Here is a 17,728-nt window from a genome sequence, read left to right on the forward strand (position 1 = left end):
CAGTACTAATTAAATCTAAATCACACAGCTCAGTAACCGTTTGGCTTCAAAGCCTCCTACTGACAGATGATGGTAGATGTGTCCCGTATAGATTGCCTGTTGATTGTTGTTGCTTCTTTAACAGACTTTTGGAAAAATCATCTACAAGCCAAAGGATTTCTAACTTCTGATTTCGCTCACATATCGCGATCACAATAAAAGCATCTTAGAGTGGATACAATTGATGTTGTGTTTTATAGCAGCTTATAAAAGTATTCACACCCCTTGCTGTTTGTCACATTACATCCACAAACGTCATTTACCTGTGTTTTATGTCACATTTCAACACAAAGTAGGTCGTAACTGTGAATTGAAGTTAAGATGGCATACAGTTCTTCATCAAATGAAAACCTTAAATGTCTGCATTTATTTTTCAACTTCCCTTCCTCTGATATCCCTCCATCAAACCTATGTGATTTAATGTTGTAAGAAGTCAGTTCAGTGTTTCGTATGACAAATGTAAAAAGGCTGAAGTGATAGGAATGGTTTTTCAAGACAAATCCCTGCTCCTGATTGGGAATCAATGGAAAAAGGTCTATGCATCACTTAGCTTGATAAAGGAGCCGTGCTTACAGTACCAGCCCCAGCTGAGGTAGACACTTACCCACAGAGGTCTGCGGAAGGCCAAAGCAGACCCGCTGAGTGTGCTTGTTCAAGGAGTTGACCTTGAACAGCTGCTTACATTGTTTTTACAGCTGTGCAAGATGCACACGACTCTGTCCGCGTGGGTTTGTGTTTCAAAGAGATCTCAGTCTGCTTCCCTCCAGAGGTTGAGGAAGAGAAATTCTAGAGGCTTTTCAGCAGTGGTCCCGGTGTGATGGAAAATCAGGGAGGCTGCTTGTTAACTGTTGGACTAGGAGGAAGAGGAGGCCTACTGGAATGCAGCTAAATGTGCTTCATGTGGGTGGCTCAGCTTGGAGCGTGCATATGGAGGAGTGAGTGTTGCCACTGGCATCTAGAAGCGTGCATTACAACAAATGGTAGGGTCACAACAAAAATAGCGTAGTGGGCACTGTTTGTGTGCATGCACTCTTTGAAATATGCAATCTATAACAGAATGCATTGCAAAAAAAAAAAAAAACAACACTGAACTGTGATTCGTCAAGATTTGTAAATATCCTAGAATTGAAGTATTTTCCTCCAAAGACACGGTGAACTTGCTGACACTTTCTCATCTGTTTTGATCCTCTTTTTGCCGAGTCACACAAGATCACAGAGAAACTTTCCGGCTCCTGGGCTCCAGTTTGTTCAAGAAATATATCAGTTGTTCCCAGAACCGAGGTGAAGGTTCTAGATATCGTCCCGCAGCGTTGCACGCCGGACCACAGACACGTTGTTCTGCTCCCGCTGTGTGTGTACTCAAGCAAGCAAGTGGAGGTGCAGCGGTGTGCTTGTTTGGAGGTAAAACAGGCCACAAGGGGGTGGATATTTATCTGCCAACAGCTTGTTCAGCATCTGTGGCTCAATGCAAGATTCAACACAAAACACCTGTGAACTTTAGCTCGTCCGTCTTACACAACTGCTGCATAACACTTGCGATCAATGCGCATATGCACACATTATGATATTAAACTATTAATACAGGTGTGCAACTGCTTCTCCACATGCATGGGAAAATAAACACATGCTGCCCCATTTACTCTGACTCACCTAAATACACCAAACAACAGAGCTGACGTGGCGCTTGTGAAGAAGGTGCTCTTGTCTTATGAGACTAATATTAAACTTTCCGGCCTACATTGGCTGTATTTGTGACTCACACCGTACACTGCCCCCATGGTAAAACAGGGTGGGGAAAACATCGTGTTGTGGGAATGCTTTTTTGTTTTTCAGAAGGGCACAGAATCTGATCAAAGTTGATTAGATGACGTGTGGAGTTAAACACAGGGCAATTGAAGAAAACCTGTATGAGACTCCTAAAGGCTTGAGACAGTGAGGCATAAAGGAATAGTTTAGATCACAGCGTATTCAAGTGTTGCAGTCAGCGTCCGGACTTAAAACTGTGGCAAGACGTCAAAGTTGTTGATCACAGATATTCTCCGTTCAATCCGCTGAGTCTAGGCTGTTTGGCAAAGAATAATCTACAAAAAAATAAATCAGTCTTTAGACGTACGAATCTCGTTTGGATGCACTTCCAAAGACTCGCAGCTGTAAATTCTGTGCTTGTAATATAAACAAACGTGGAACAATTTTGAATTGTTTGCAAGGCTCTCTTTGTAAGGACTGTCAAAATTAGAATTTTGCTGGGAGAGATTGTGGTTCACCGATGCCCGGCGATTAGACAAAGAATGCTGGAATAAGAAAAGCATACATTTAGCTTTTCTTTCTCAAAGACACAGAAGAAAACACCCTGGGTGCTGGCTGATGCTGGAGCCAGCTAGATCAAACCGGTAGCTGTTAGAAAGAAGGGGGAGGTGAAGGAGAAATGAGGGGAAAGAGGAGGAGGGGAGATGAGATGTAAAAATGGAGTAGGTGGGACGCCAGGAAAAAACAGAAGTGGGATAAAGAAGGCAAGGTAGAAGAAGTCTTTGCAGTGGAAAAGGAAGCAGGAAGTCTTTTGGAAAGGCTCGGATGGACATGCAGGCAGATGGTTCAGACCCCTACTCCCTCAGTGATGTAATGCATTGGGTTTATGCTATTTTTAGCTGCACTAGTACGCTTTGCATGAGCGTAGGCCTATCGATCAGCCCCACAATTCACCAGGAGGGGGGAAAGCTGCAACTAAGCAGCAGAAAATAGCTTCACTAATCATTATTTTTTCTTTCGCAAAGGTTTAGCGTTTGTGTTCCTCTTAATTGTTAGTGTCTGATCAAGGTTTGCAGAACTGTTTCGTCTGACTTTACATTTCAATGCAAATTGTTTTGTTTTCAGGGAGTTTATTTGCTTCCACCTCCTGCATCAATTAAGACATTTGGTTTAGAAAAGGTATTTATTTGTCTTTCAGACCCAGTTATCAAATTAAAATCAAAATAAATTCTGTCTAAAGTGAGGCTGAATTATTTAGAAGGATGTAGTAGCCACAACAAATATGACAACCACAGTAAACAGACCGCCTGTGGGGTCTTGTAAAGTAAAAAAAAAAAAAAGTTTCCTGAGTTAGCGTTTTGTCAAAGTATTGATGTTAGTGTTAGCGATGAAGAAAATGAACAAAGAAATCTCTTTTTCTGTAGAAATGTACCATTCTGTCACATCTTACAAGTTTGTCATTCATTTGTTTGCTTTCCATCAGTGTCTTTACTGGCAAATAATTGATGTCAATTTTAGGACATCATGTTAATATTGTTTGTATGGTATAACATAGTAATTTGTCCAGTGGTTTGAGCATTTCATCCCGTTTCAAACAAAGATTAGATTTTATGTGATAGAACATATAAATACATAATTATTTAGTGGATCTGAAAAGCATGGACATAGAAAGGTCCTATTTCAGATATGAAATTATATTTTGAGCTTTGAACTCTCATTAAGTCCTAAACTCGCTAATTTTGTTTAATCCAAAAATAGAGCAATTAGAGTAACTGCAAACCCACAAATACATTCTCATCCACCTCACAAGCTGGGAAAGGACACAGTTTCACATTTTCAGTTTCACATTTTCAGTTTCATATATTTCCGGAAATGTATTGCTTGCCTTAGATTTGAATCTTACATCACAGTCATACATTACCAGAAGTTGAAGTAACCTACCCATATTTAGCATTTAGCATTTCCTGTTATCAGAGCTTGCAGGCAAACACGCAGCACCATTTTTCTTCTCCTATAAGCCGTACTTTTTTTTCAGCCAGCTGACCAGCAGCACATAGCAGCAGTTTGCTACTCCGTTCACTTTTTAACTTCCTGTGGAATTTCAATAATAGGTTTTTAAATTTTAGGAAGCATTCTTGCCTTCTGAAATCAACACTTTGTCTTATTGAATGCAGTCCAGTGCTAAAACCTCATTATCAAAATGTGGTAAAATGTTACATCATTTATATGTAAAGTGTTTTGCTGGAGATTTCTTTTTAGTTTTTTAATGGTTTTCTTTTGGAATAGTTGCGTGTCACAATTTTTCTTCTGCAAAATTACCCGTCTGTGCCAGCAAACACAGTCTGTCATTGCACAACGTTTGTTCCCATTACATACCTGGCCAGCCTCTCCACTAGGCACAACTCCAGGCTGTTCAGTCACGAGTTCCCGTCCTGTGCTATTCCTCCCACTCACATCCTCCAGGCACCGCTTGGAACATGCACAGGAAGCTGACTCAGGATTTTTTAAGGGATTAAAAACATAGGGATAGTTCTTTACATTTCCACTTTATTAGAAGCTGCATGCTAGGGTTTTTTTAACGAAAGGTGAAGTTGGGTAATCAGCTTGCAAAATGTAAAAAAGATGTCAGTGAAAACAGAAGCAATTTGGAAAGAAAGGGTAGAAAACATGATGCACTTTAAAAGAAAAACTTGGTGTTTGTTCTTGCATAACCAGGCACAAATGGGGTTATGCAAATACTGTTTGGCTAAAAACAGGTAAAATACTGAACTTGGGAAAACACAGTAAGATTAGTAAGAAGTTAACAAAGTCCCCTGTTGCTGCTGTCTTCCATTCATGCTCATTCTGCTCCGCTGAGCAGGCGATGAGCCAACAGGCGGTCGGTTATGTAACAACTGCCTGACTGCATTTACTCCATGAGTGAATGAAGCTCTGTGACAGACAGCTGAGCAGCAGCGTTTCCCGCTGCCCTCCTGAGTTTTCCTCAAAGATTTTGCCTCTATGGTAAACAAGGTTTCACCTTGACCCATAACACTTCTTTTTTTCTTTTTTTTTTGTCGCCATCATCCTTATGTTTTTCTTTCTCTCTTGCATACAGTGATGTGTCTTTCTGTGTTTTTCTAACACAGCATGGAAGCAGTTCACATCCAAGACGTGCATGAAAATCAATGTGGAAGGACATGAACAATTTATTTTTAGTGTTGTGTGATAACAAGTTAGTAGAAAATTATTTCAGTTCAGCAGATTCTCTTTTTGTTTGTTTCTTTATTACGTCAAAGCTTTAGTAATGTAGTTTTAGTAATGTGTTAAACAAACATCATAGTATAACCATGAAATATTTTTCTGGCAGTGTGAGAAGTTTCAGTCATGCAAAATGAGAACTTGCTTCCCAAAAGACACAAATCCCACCAACAAAAAGAAAATCTGTGTGCTTTTCCTTTAATTAAGGAATGAAAGGTTTGTGTTTGCTAATGTGTCTTTTATCTGGTTTTTTTTCTGCAGCTATGCTTTCTGGTGTCAGCTTTCCGTGGTCCAGTATTTTCAGATGACAGCTGTGCTACTCTGGCGCTATTCTGCCACTATTTCCATCTGAGTCAGTTTTTCTGGATGCTCATACAGGTAAAACATAAATACAACATCCTCAAAGCTGAACAAAATAAATTAAATGCTGAGAATTTTGTCACAGGGTACACATGTGTAAATAACTGAATAGAGTCATTTACACATATGTAAGCCACATGTGTTATTGGTGGAGTGTTATGTGATTAACTCCAGAACCATCTGAGGGGAACAGACTACAGCAACAGTGTAACACTGGTTCACTGCAATGTCGACGTGCAGAACCTGCTTAATGTTTTTCATGCCTGCTTGTTCACAGACTGGGACTTTGGAAGCTTTCATAAATGAAACCAAAATGAAATGAGCCGTGACTGACAAACAGGTTTTTAGACACACATGGTTCTCATTAATATGGCAACAGAGCTGATATAGATCTGTGTTATAAGCCAACGTTTAGCCCAGACAGGGCTTGGTTCAAGTATGAGGAGAAATGTTGCATGGCAACAATTACTTTAGACTATGAGTTTTTATTCAGCAGCCTAGAAGCATCTCGGGTCATATCTGTACTGTCAGCAAATGCACTGGCTGAGAGGAGAAGTCCTGCAGACACTAGCTTTCATTACCATGCAATGCTAAAACCCAATTGTCCTCTTTATCAGACCCAGTTAGCGCGCGCCGCTCATTTCCCCCCCCCCACCTAATAGGTCGTTGCTTTCAGATAAGTGACTGAAATGAGTCATCGCTATCAACAAATGTTACACCATGTTACACCCCGAAAAAGTCTTGAATCAATAACAGCAGACTGTGTGGATGTGGGTATCTGCATGTCCAGCATCAGTTCAGAAGAACGCACCTTGGCACGATGACAGAAATTACATCTGTGTCCACAAATGCAGTTTCGAGACTGCAGAGGCGTCAAGAGAGGCTCTCGGGTTACTGCAAATGTTCATAGTGTTTCATAACAACACAACTATTTCAGCTGCAGAGAGAAGCCCTGCAGGCTCGCCTTCAGTAAGTGTTTTTCATTTCTCAGCGTGCCAGTTTGAAAGTCAAACAAGTACCTGAGGTACTACTTTTACAGCTTTCTACACAGTAACAGTAACAATAGCAGACTCATAACAGTGGGCAGGCAAGAGGCGCCGCATTCAGTTCATTTAGTACCTTAAAAAAGGTATTCATAATGTTATGTATTTTTTTTTACATTTTACAATTCTTCAAACGACCTCTGATGTAAGAACTCATGGTAACTCTGGAGGAGCTGCACAGATCCACAGCTCAGCTACTGATGAGACAACATCAACATTTTGGTCTCCAATCACGATATGTGTGGTGGAACACACTAACCCAATGGTGAAACATGGTGGTGGCAGCAATTTAATGTTCAACCAATTTGGTACCTTCATTATTTAAGTCGATTTCAGTGGAAACCTTTCAAGAATAGTTAGGATACACTTGGTAGTTGCCCTAAAACTTTGATGTACTCTTAGTGGAAACCTGATAAGTTCTGATGGTGTTCTGGTGTTATATTCTCCACCACTGGATATTTAGATTTAAACTGCAAGATAACTCCATATTCCCAGTTCAGTCTGGTCTTGAGCGTCCACAGGTAAACATAAACTGATCTCAGTCAGTCAGCCTGCTGATCTGAATCCCAAGCCATTTTGCCTGGCAACACAATCCTTTGCATCAACAGTCGGTGAGTGATGCAGCCACTGCAGTGGCAACAACTCAGCACAAAGTTATCTGTAATCCCCTCTCTCTCCACGCTGCTCACAGCCAAGGAACATAAAGCTCTTGGCTCTGAGTGACTCCGCTCTCCTGTGTCATTACACTGCAGTCAGATTGTTACACAACCTTTCTATCTGCCTTGCGTTTATTCTGAGAGGTTTTACGCCTGTTTTGTTAGTGGTCATACAATATGATGGAGAGAGCATTATCAGTTACTTTAAGAATTAGATCTCCCTGTCGTTTGTTGCATCACGTTTCCCTGCGCGCAAATCTCATATCTGAGTGTTTGCAAACAGATCGTCATCAGTCATTTATAGCTGTTTGTATATTATATAAGCCTGAAGTCAAATTAATCTCGGCGCTCTGTTCTCGTCCATCTGGACCTAAAGCTGCTGAAGTCTTCCTGCAGGTAGAAGGCACTGTGTCTGCTTTGCATGACAGGTGTTCAGAAAGTCTGCTTATGTAACAGTGCAAGGCTTAGCGTGTCAGACGGATGAGACAGTAAAACCCAGCTAAATTACAAAGCAAACACAGCTATTTTGGCTGTGATGTAAACTATCACTTTCTGTCTACTCACAAGCAGAAAAACCAAGAAAAGCCTTGAAAAATCATTCATCATTTTGTGATTGGTTAATGTTATATTTATTTATTTATTTTTTTTTTTTTGCTACATTAGGATTTTTTTATTTGCAATCATTTGTGCTTGTATTTCGGTATTTCTTTCCAGTAAGTCATCTGTTTTCCTGGACTGTTTTCTCAGGCCGTGAACTTCTGGCAAGTGCTGGTGATGAATGATGAGCACACAGAGCGGCGCTACCTGCTTTACTTCCTCCTAGGCTGGGGACTTCCTGCCCTGGTCATCATCGTCCTGGTTGTTGTTTTGCTCGGTGGCTTTGGGTGGACCATTCATGCTGCATATGGACTGGTGCATGGAGATGTGTAAGTTGAACTCCTTTTTTTGTTGAGGTTGTTTGTTTTTTGATCATAAAACGACTTCAGGGAATTTTACAGCCGTCATCTGGAGCCATGTGTGGGTTTCAGGATATTGGACCGCTCTTATCAGTACAGCTCCTTTTCAGTTTTCAGTTTCTCATGGTCAAACTGACCTTGAAGGTCCAGAAATTTTCTGAATTAAAAGAAACTTCTTGAAGTTGTTTTATTATCAATCCACCCTGGAAAAATAACAATTAGAAAACTTCCAAAGATCCCAAATGAATCTGACTTCCATTGTCATTGTGCAAGAGAGTAAATGTCTGACTGATACTAAGGTATTGTTTTGAACCAACAACAGAAAAAAATAAATGAATCCTACTCTGTGTCTGGTTTTAAAGAGCACAGCCAAGTGTCCCTTTTTAGCACTTCTCTGAATCATGCGGGCTGACTGCAGTTTTCTATTTGCTCGGAGGGGAAACTCTGGTTCAGAGTGAAAGGAAAACACCTGAGTCAGTGACGTCATATGAGGCGGCCTCTCGTCCAATCAGCTGAATGATTTAGGAAACGAGTCTCAGTGTTTGCATTCATCGTGCCACACAGAAACCTGACTCTTTACCTTGGAGGTGGATTTGTTTTTTTTTGTTTTTTTTATGAAATCACTTCCTGCCTATTTATAGTTTTAAATAACGGACTAAATCACTTTGTAAAAAGTCCCTTTGATGGGTGTGTCTGTTTACCTATGGGTCGGTCTTCATTTTTCATGTGCTTCATATGTGAGCAGGCATGCAGGATGGGTCGAGCTCAGTGCTGATGAAGCCTGAAACTTTGAATCACATCCTTAAACTAGCCGGTGGTCTTAGGTGGGGCTGTTATCCTTGGGATCGAGTGAGGGAGTGTGTTTCCTGTGGCTAGGTGTGAGACAGTAAGGGCACACATGAGGGATTTTAGGACACAGTGGAGGGTATTCAGTTTCCCCTGGAGAACATACCCTCCTATTTGAAGGAGCCTTTACATTCATTCACCCGTCTCTTTTACTCCCGATTAGAGTAAATAGGTTGCCTCTTGTTTCCTCTCCAACCCAGCTGTCTCGGTTTCACCCCGTCTGCGTACAAACGAGCCTTAAGCTCAGGTTCTACGTCACAGAGGTGTTTTCAAGGTAATTGTATCTGGGAGGGCCAGCAGTTGTTAAGTCTTAGGGAGACACACACAAAGTGAGTGAAACTGATTGTGGATCATGCCGGGTTTTTTTTACAGCAGCATTGTAATACTTAGGATGTTAACAAGACCTTTGAAATGTTGAAAATAGAGGAGGCACTTCATCCTCATCTCCAAACCCTCCCTAAGTCCCAGAAGGGTGAAAGTCCAACGGGCTTCACGTAAATCTAACTACAGCTTTAAATACTTTTTTTTTTTTTTTTTTTTTTAGGTAACACAGACAATTAAAGAGAAGCTGCGTTCAAAATTCCACTAACAGCATTTAATTTGCAGAATTAGCTTGAAATAATTTATTGGGTAACTTCGTGACAGAATTGTCCAGTTATCAAAATATCCCTGTACTACTGGATCCAGTGTAGACCAATCCATGCCAGGGTTTGCTTAACACTGCCAGGTTGTCCTATGGGTTTTCTTCATTATTCTGCAGAATTTTAATATAAAGCACCTGTATAAAAATAATTTCAATATTTAACATTAAGGCTGCAGTGGCACAGGGGTAAAGCACGACCCACATATTGCGGCCATAGTCCCTGTAACGGTGGTCGCAGGTTCGATTCCCGGCCTGGCGACATTTGCTGCATGTCTTCCCCCCTCTCTGATTGCCCTGTTTCCTGTCAAACGACTTTCAAATAAAGGCCACTGGAGCCAATAAAACTTTAAAAAGGAATGGGATCTAATTCCCAAACGATTGAACATGTTCTATTCGTCTTACAATGAATGATTCATCTACCCAGTCATAAAATTTCCTCATCACTTAATGCTCCAGTGAACTGTTAGTAGTAAGTGACAGATTGGGAGTAACAGCAGCTGATTCCCGAAGTGGTTGGGCAAATAAAATCACTGAGGGTGCAAAGGTCGACAACAGAGTTTCAAGCTTCAGGTTAATTTAAGAACAGTTTAAATTCTCAAGCAGCTGTATCCAAAACTTTTATCACCAAAAGTGCATTGCAATGCAAAACTTTAGATGCAGTTGTGTAAAGCAAGCAACCATGAACTGTAGAGTGGTGGAGATGTGCTCTCTAGAGTGATAAATTATGCATCTGTCTGATTAGCCCAGGTTGACAGTTGCTAGGCAAACTTCACTTTCCTGACTGCCAAAGGCCAAGTATAAAGTTTGAGACAGAGGATATTATGACATCTAGCTGGCGTGTGGTTGGTCCCTCAGCTCCAGAGAAAGGAACGCTGATGCTTCTGCATACCAAGACATTTTAGATGTTTCTTTTGTGTCTAAGGAGTGAATATGTGGGAAAAGTTTGGGTTTAGCCCCTGCAGTTCTAACATGGATGAGCACTAGCGCACAAAGTCTTGACCTAAACCTAAAAAAAAAAAAACACATTTTGGGATGAATTAGAGCAAATTGTAGGTCAGTTTTTTTGGTGCTGTATCAGCATTTGACTTTGCCAGTGTTATCTGTGAAGGAAGGTCAAACTGACCATAAACACGGTCTTACATGTTGCAGAAAGCCATTCTGGAAGACTTGAAGCTGTTTTAGCTGCAAATGGTGTTAAATGTTGTATCAAAACCTTTTAATTAAGAATGGAGTGTAATTTCTAAATATGGTAGCGATCTTTAACCCAGACGTTTTTTTTGTTTTGTTTTTTCCTCCTTTGGAAGAAGTTAATTGAAGTCTGATCAGGTTGGGTCAAACTGGGTCAAAGTTTATAACACAACGTTTGATGAAAACTACTCAAGATTTTGTCTCATCGTAAATCCAGTATTTGGGTCAAAAGACCCAGTAGTTTTTTTCAGTGTATACTTATTGGCATTAGAGTTTCTTTAAGTCCTTTTATTGTCTTATTTGTTCAAATTTGAACTACTGTTATAGTCAAATAAAATTTTACCATATCATGCCAATAATAAATGTACATTTCATAAACTTTGAACTTGAGCTCAGAGTTCTGTACATAAGGTCATTGGACTGAGTGATTCAGTCATGATCCGTGTTTCTGTGTTTATTTTTGATTTTTTTCTGTGTGATCCTGTTCCCTGTGAGTCTCTGTGTCTTCCCCGTTGATTGATCCCAGCTGTGTTTCGTTCCTGTGATTACCCTCCCAGTGTATTTAAGTCCACCTGTCGTCTCTGTCTCTTGTCGGGTCCTCGTCAACCATACCTCTAATGTCTGTTGTTATTTCACGTCTCTGCTCTCCAATAGAACTGTCAAGTCCTGGTTTGCTTAGCTCTTGTTTTTCAGTCTCAAGTATCAGTTGCTACTGGTAATTAGCTGTGTGTTACTCTCTGCCGTGCTGCCTGTCCTGGACTGTTTGAGCCACTCCTCATTAAACTCTTCATCATCATCATCATCTTCATCTGGGTCTCCGGCGTTCATTCTCACCACCATCAAAACCACCACTTAATGACAGATTCATGACCTCATGCTGTCTGATAAATATAAAAAGAAAATGCACCGAATGACCCTACAGCTGGGGGAACTTTCTTCATCCTCTTTAGGAATCCCTAGAAATTTTATTTTATCTTGAGTCTTCGAATACAGCCGGCTCTCCACCCCCCTCATAAAAACAAGCAACACTGACACCCATTTCCCATTAGAGCTGAATTGGTGGGAGGATATGACACACAGATTTATTTGGCATACCTCCTTATATTTTGGCTATCACAGCTCTAATTAGTTTACAGCACCAGCTCAATCCTATCAGTAACTCTTTGCTCCCACCAAACTAGTTTGTGTTGTGAAAGTACAAAAATCACATGAGCATTCAGCTCTGCTCAATTCTCATGGCCATGAAGGATTTTTCAGAGGAAAACGTTTAAAATGACAAAGATGCACATGCAAGAAAAAGATTATGGCAAATAATAATATGGCTGAAATAAAACCTTGCCCCATATAGATAAATTATTTCAATTTATCCTCAATCACCGCTTCTCTAGAGAGCTTTCAGTACATACATGATTTTTTTGTGATTTTCGTCCGAGTCTTAAATAAGGAGAACGAGTGACCTTGTTTATCCGCTTGCAGCACTGGGGTGGCCTTGTTGCTCAGCAGAGTTAATAATGAACATGTTTTGCTTTCACTGCCGTTGAACAATAATCCTTTAAGTCTTAGGAAAGCTCAGAAGTCTCGCTGAGAAAATCCTGTTCATGAAATATGAAGAAAAGTTTAAAAAATATACACAGTGAGAAAGAGACTAAGAGCTTAAAAAAAACCCGGCTCTACAAAAACCATGTGATGTGCGATTTCCAGACCTCCACGCTGAACACACACTAATGTGTTTGTTCTATCTTTTAAAAGAAATACACAGCGTAAAAATCAATTTCTAACATATTTCCGTATCTCTTTTCCAGGTGCTTCATTCCAAACATCTATGCAGCTCTGTGCACGGCGGTGTTGGTGCCTCTCATCTGCTTGGTTGCAGTGCTGGTTATATTTATCCACGCCTACCAGGTAACTGAGCAGTGGAAGGCCTACGATGACATGTATCGTGGAAGGACAAACAGCACAGGTAACCAATGTAATCATTTATTATTATTTTTTTGTTTCCAAATATGTGAAGAGACACACATCCATCCCCTGTTTGCATAAACTGAGCTACCCAAAAACTGTTTTTCCCCTTGAATTTTTCCACATTTTGTCTCTTTAAAACCACAGTGTCAACATATTATTTTTTGGGTGGGGGGATTTTATGTCTTAAACAATAAAAAAAATATTTATTTATAGACCTGAAAATCAATCAGATTTTTATTGATTTTAGATCTGACTTTTCTAGACTTTTTCGTTCTAACATATGAAAATACTTGTTTCTAAACCAGGGGGTTAAAACTCATTTTCATCTAAAGTCAACAAAAGGCAGAATGTATAGATAAAACCAGCTATTAACAAACTGTTATAGCTTTCTCTACATTCGATTTGCACTTCCTAAGATTAAATAAAATTTAACAGATTTTCACATTAAGGTAATTAAGTACTACACAAATAACTGACTTCATTTGACTGAGGTCAAGAAGGACACAGACAAAAAAACTGACTGGCTTTACGTTTAAGGCTGTTTTCATACTGGGATGACTCTTTCTCCTAACTTATCCCACTTGTATTCAGAAACATGGACAGAAAAAAACCCCACTGAATGTCATGTTGTTGTGAGTGAAACAATGTAGCTTGTATTTATTCAGCTATCACATCTATTTGGCTAAGGATACTACTTGAAATCCCTTTTAACTACAAGTGGTAAATGCTCTTACTATAATAACGTACCAAGATGTGTGCAAACACTCTTGAACTTCTACACGATTAAGTTGTGTTGTCTGGATAGAAATAACTCTCAGTAGAAGTGGGAGAAGTGTGAATCAGAGCTATTTACTCAGTGCAGTCAGTCATTTTGCCCACTCATAAAGATCCAAGCCAGACATCTTCAGTCTCTCATCATTCAGGTTGTTATCACTGACAATCAGCAGGCTTTAGCTGCTTTGTACTCAGCCACAACCCTTCAGTGACAAGCCAAACCTGACTTAATGCATTTTGTTCTGTACACTTTTTGTCCTAAAACTGAAGGAACAAGGTGATCCAATGAAAGGAGGGTAGATGGCAGCAAATTCTTTACAGTAAAGTTCTCATTTTGCATTATGGACACTACACTCACCCAATGTGAGCATCTACGGTCCAGTGCACCACCGTACAGTTCAGCTACGACTTTAAATTGTATTTATGTTAGTTGAAGGCACAAAACCTTGGCAGCAGTGACTGATCAAAGTTTAGAGGAATTAACCGTGTTGACTCTGCCTTCCATCTGTTATCTGGAAACATAATGACTCAACAGAATCCTGTTTGCACACAGAAACCATCCATAAAGCTTCCATACTATTTATAGTGTTTTCAATTTCATTTTGATTTATTGGTGCTTCATGCAATAAAATCAGTGGTATCCACAGACTCTCTCACAAATGTCCAAAGTCCAAAACAAATTTTAAAAATTATAATGAACAACATCTGGGAACATCCATCCATCCCGTATTTGTTGCTTCCTATCGTTGCTTCATCACCAGGGGCTCACAGCACAAACAACAAAGCCTGCACTCACGTTAACCTGAGGGCAGTCGTGTTTTTGGATTGTGGCATAAAGGTAGACTCCCTGAAGATAACCGGCAGAACATGCAAACTCCATGCCGAAACACCCCAGACTGAGGGTCACATCCGCGCATACATATTTTGCAAAAATCTGCTCATTTTTGGGAGAGCTGACAGATTCCCAACCTCTGATATGAAGCAGCCTTGAAACTACTCATTTGAATTTATTTCTCTTTGTCCTACTGTGACCATTGAACATAGCTGAAGGTTCTTTCTGTTGTCACCTATCAGTAGTTGGTGTTAAATGAGAGACTCTTTATTGCTCTTTAATTCAAGTTCAGCCTTGACGTTTCCAATTAGCTGTCAAATTCGTAGGACTCTTGTTGCTTATACTGAGGTCACAATTTTCAAAATCCTCACCACAGCAAACAGCCGGTGTGATAAGTCGAGGTCTAATCTTTCTACTGGCGCAGGAGTGTGAGAAGCCCACATGTTAAACTCACAGGACTATGTGAAATATAGCAGGACTGCTGACGTCAGCAGGATCGGGCCAGCGTCTGCTTGAGCACGCTGCGTACCACTTGTAAACACATACCTATCAGAGAATGACTGGAACTCTCCCGCTGTGCCCGACGCAGTGCTCGGCAATGAAAAGGAAGCAAACTGAACTTGAAATTAGGGACATCAAAATGCCATCTGAGAACCCTTATCGCAGCCCAGCTCAGCCCACGAGGAGTGTTTATGAGACTTGATGTTCTTCCTGATACAGGCTTTTTACAGCACCAGTTGCTCCATGAACACACGCTGCTCAGGCTTTGATTGGCCAGAGCAGGAATCAACAAATGCATGTGACGGATAAGGTTTTATTGCTTAGTGTTTTATTGTTTACAGTGCCTAGTGAGTGTACTTTACCTTTTGAACATTAACAACAAACAGAAATTTGAATTCATTTCATCAGGATTTTATGAGAGACTAGCACAGAAGTGTGAAGTGAAGGCTTTTTGTTTTGTAAAAAAATAAAATAAAAACAGTGTTGGTAATTTTTAATGTAGCCATCATTTCTTTGTCAAATCACCTCAACATTACACTGCCGTCGCCGTGTTTCACCTGTGTTCTGGGTCATGTGGAGAGTCATGTTTCCGCCATATACAGCATTTGGCATTTAGGGCAAAAAGTCAAGTTTAGGTTTTATCTAACCAGAGGGCTCCCTCCCACATGTTTACCCCACTTGGGGTATTGATTCAAGGGTTATTATTGTAGCGACTGCCAAACAAAGTCGCTGAGCGGCTGAGTAGGGAAGTGGTTGTTGACGCGCTAGCTGATCAAAACGTAAATCCAAGCTGCAGTTGCAATGATTTTATTGTCAATATCCAAAAAGCAAACAGTGTTCAAAGGCAGCATAAAAACGGATCCGTAGAATTAAACAGTGATCAAAAACAAAACATAGCGGTCAGCAAAAAAGTAGACCTCCCCTATCACCCACTCACTGAAGTCACCAGCTGAGCAACAGGTGATCTACAATCACTAATAACACCACGTGATCCCGTGCTACACCTATCCACAACAGTTATGAATAGTTTTGAAAGTCCCTATGCCCTCGGTCTTAGTCTGTCCAGTTAATTTATCAGCAACCCAGGCCTATGTTTACAGTACGAAACTCTTACATCATTTTTTTTTAAACTTTCTCTTAATGCTGATGCTGCAGATATTGTAACGTTATCTTATCACCACGTCCTCTTTGCAGCTCACTGTTGCTACAGCTGTTTGAGTCGCCGCTGAAAGCTTTCTTAAGTATTTTCTGGTTTGTCTTTTCAAACCAAGACACTGTGCTAATATACAAACTGTAAACTGGACGTTGTGAAGAAGAGTAGCTCCCTTGTCCAAACAGACAAATGAAACACAAACCTTCATAGGAAGATGCATATATTCAGTTTTGTCTTGTGCTCATATACAGTTTTTTTGTTGTTGTTTTTTGTTTTTCTCTGTCTTGGTAATATCCAGTCAAACTGCCAGTCAGCATTTTGCAGTCGGTCTCCATTTGGCTCTGGGAACCTGCTCTTACTGTGGGAGCTCTGTCTCGTCCAGAGAGTGGAATGTGCTTACACGGTTGGAAAAATCAAACTGGTTAGAGAGGAGAAGCAGACAGATGTGCTTGAGTGGAAGAAAGAGAGCGAATGAGATAGGAACAGTATGTGCTGCTGGAAGCAGTATAAATATCTAAAGAGCCAGCTGTCTTCAAGCTGTCTTCTAATACTGTTCTGATAAGAAATAAAACCACAGAAACGTCATAAACAATGATCAGTGTTTCGGGAGGAAGGCTTAAGGGAAATAGGTCTCCAATGAAGGCAGCAGGCAGGATTTAGGAATAAGTCTGAGAAAAGAAGCAGACACTGCAGCAGAGTGGAAACGACAAAACCAAGGAAGTGGCGCCTAAGTGAGGGCTTTTTGTGCAAACCTGGGCCCCGTGTTTCCATCCTACTTGTGAAGTGAAGTGGACTCTGCTGGACACTGTGTCCTACATAGCAGCAAGCTACAGCTAACCTGAGTCAGCATAGTAGTTTTATATAAGGTTACCCCACAGGATTCAATGAGTTTAGAACCCGATTTTTCTTTTTTTTTAATTCCCGCTTTTCTTTGACAAGGTAAGATGAATTAAAGTCTCATCAAATGTGCCCCATATACTCATGACATATGCAGTGCCTTGAAAAAGCATGCATACTCTCCAAAACATGGTAAAGGTAAACATAGTTTTCTAGTTTTATTTTGCATACAAACATCTGAAAAGTGAGTAGTGCATGGACCGAGGCTCCCAAAGTAAGTGTTTTTGCAAAACCTCTTTCTTTATTGTTGTGTCTCTGCAAGCTTTGCACACCTAGGGAGAGAAGTGCCAAAAATACACAGACGTTTATGGATGTGCTGTGACATAATGTATGAACATTCGAGGGTATGAATACTTTTTCAAGCTGCAGTACTTCCATGTGGATTAGATATGAAAACTGCTAGTGGCAGATCAGGAGGATAATCACTTCTAGTGTATTTTTTCATTTTTTTAAACTGACAGATGTGTCTCGGTGCAAAAGCTGCTACTAACAATGTTTCCTAATAAGGCAATCAGACTTGGGTAGAGCTTAGGTTCACTCTGTCTCCTCGGCCTCTCTGGGGATTTTATCTGGAACTTTCCTGTTATGAATCAAAAAGAGTTATTAATACAAGATGTAGATTAAGTGTACATGTCTTCTCCTTAACAACTGAATTAATCTTTATCATCTTGATAGTGGCAGACTTCTTTAAAGCATCAAAATTAGACCCATGTTTCTAAAAAAAAAAAAAAAAAAGTAGCTTTGAGTGAAACCTTTTCAGAAACGGGTTGAACTTCTAGTTTCATTGAATCTTAGAAACACAGGAAACCCTTTCAGGCAGACAGAACTTCTGTGTTTGCTTGCTAATATGCAGACAGGAAGTCTTTGAGCTATGTGGTCACATGTTTACTTT

At 40.3% G+C, this 17,728-nt stretch overlaps 1 protein-coding gene across 5 annotated transcripts in view; it reads left to right on the plus strand.

Moving 5' to 3' along the window:
* The window catches only part of adgrv1 (adhesion G protein-coupled receptor V1), a 108,603-nt gene that overhangs the window by 76,773 nt on the left and 14,102 nt on the right, over positions 1–17,728 (plus strand). For all 5 annotated transcript variants that reach the window (XM_017306772.2, XM_081610572.1, XM_008418938.3 and 2 more), the window contains 3 exons: positions 5,287–5,403; positions 7,832–8,010; positions 12,520–12,677. In XM_017306772.2, coding sequence (XP_017162261.2) covers positions 5,287–5,403; positions 7,832–8,010; positions 12,520–12,677 — 454 coding nt within the window. The remainder of the gene's footprint in view (positions 1–5,286; positions 5,404–7,831; positions 8,011–12,519; positions 12,678–17,728) is intronic.

This window comes from Poecilia reticulata, chromosome 9 (assembly GCF_904066995.2).
Source record: "Poecilia reticulata chromosome 9, P_reticulata-male-v2, whole genome shotgun sequence".
NCBI lineage: Eukaryota > Metazoa > Chordata > Actinopteri > Cyprinodontiformes > Poeciliidae > Poecilia > Poecilia reticulata.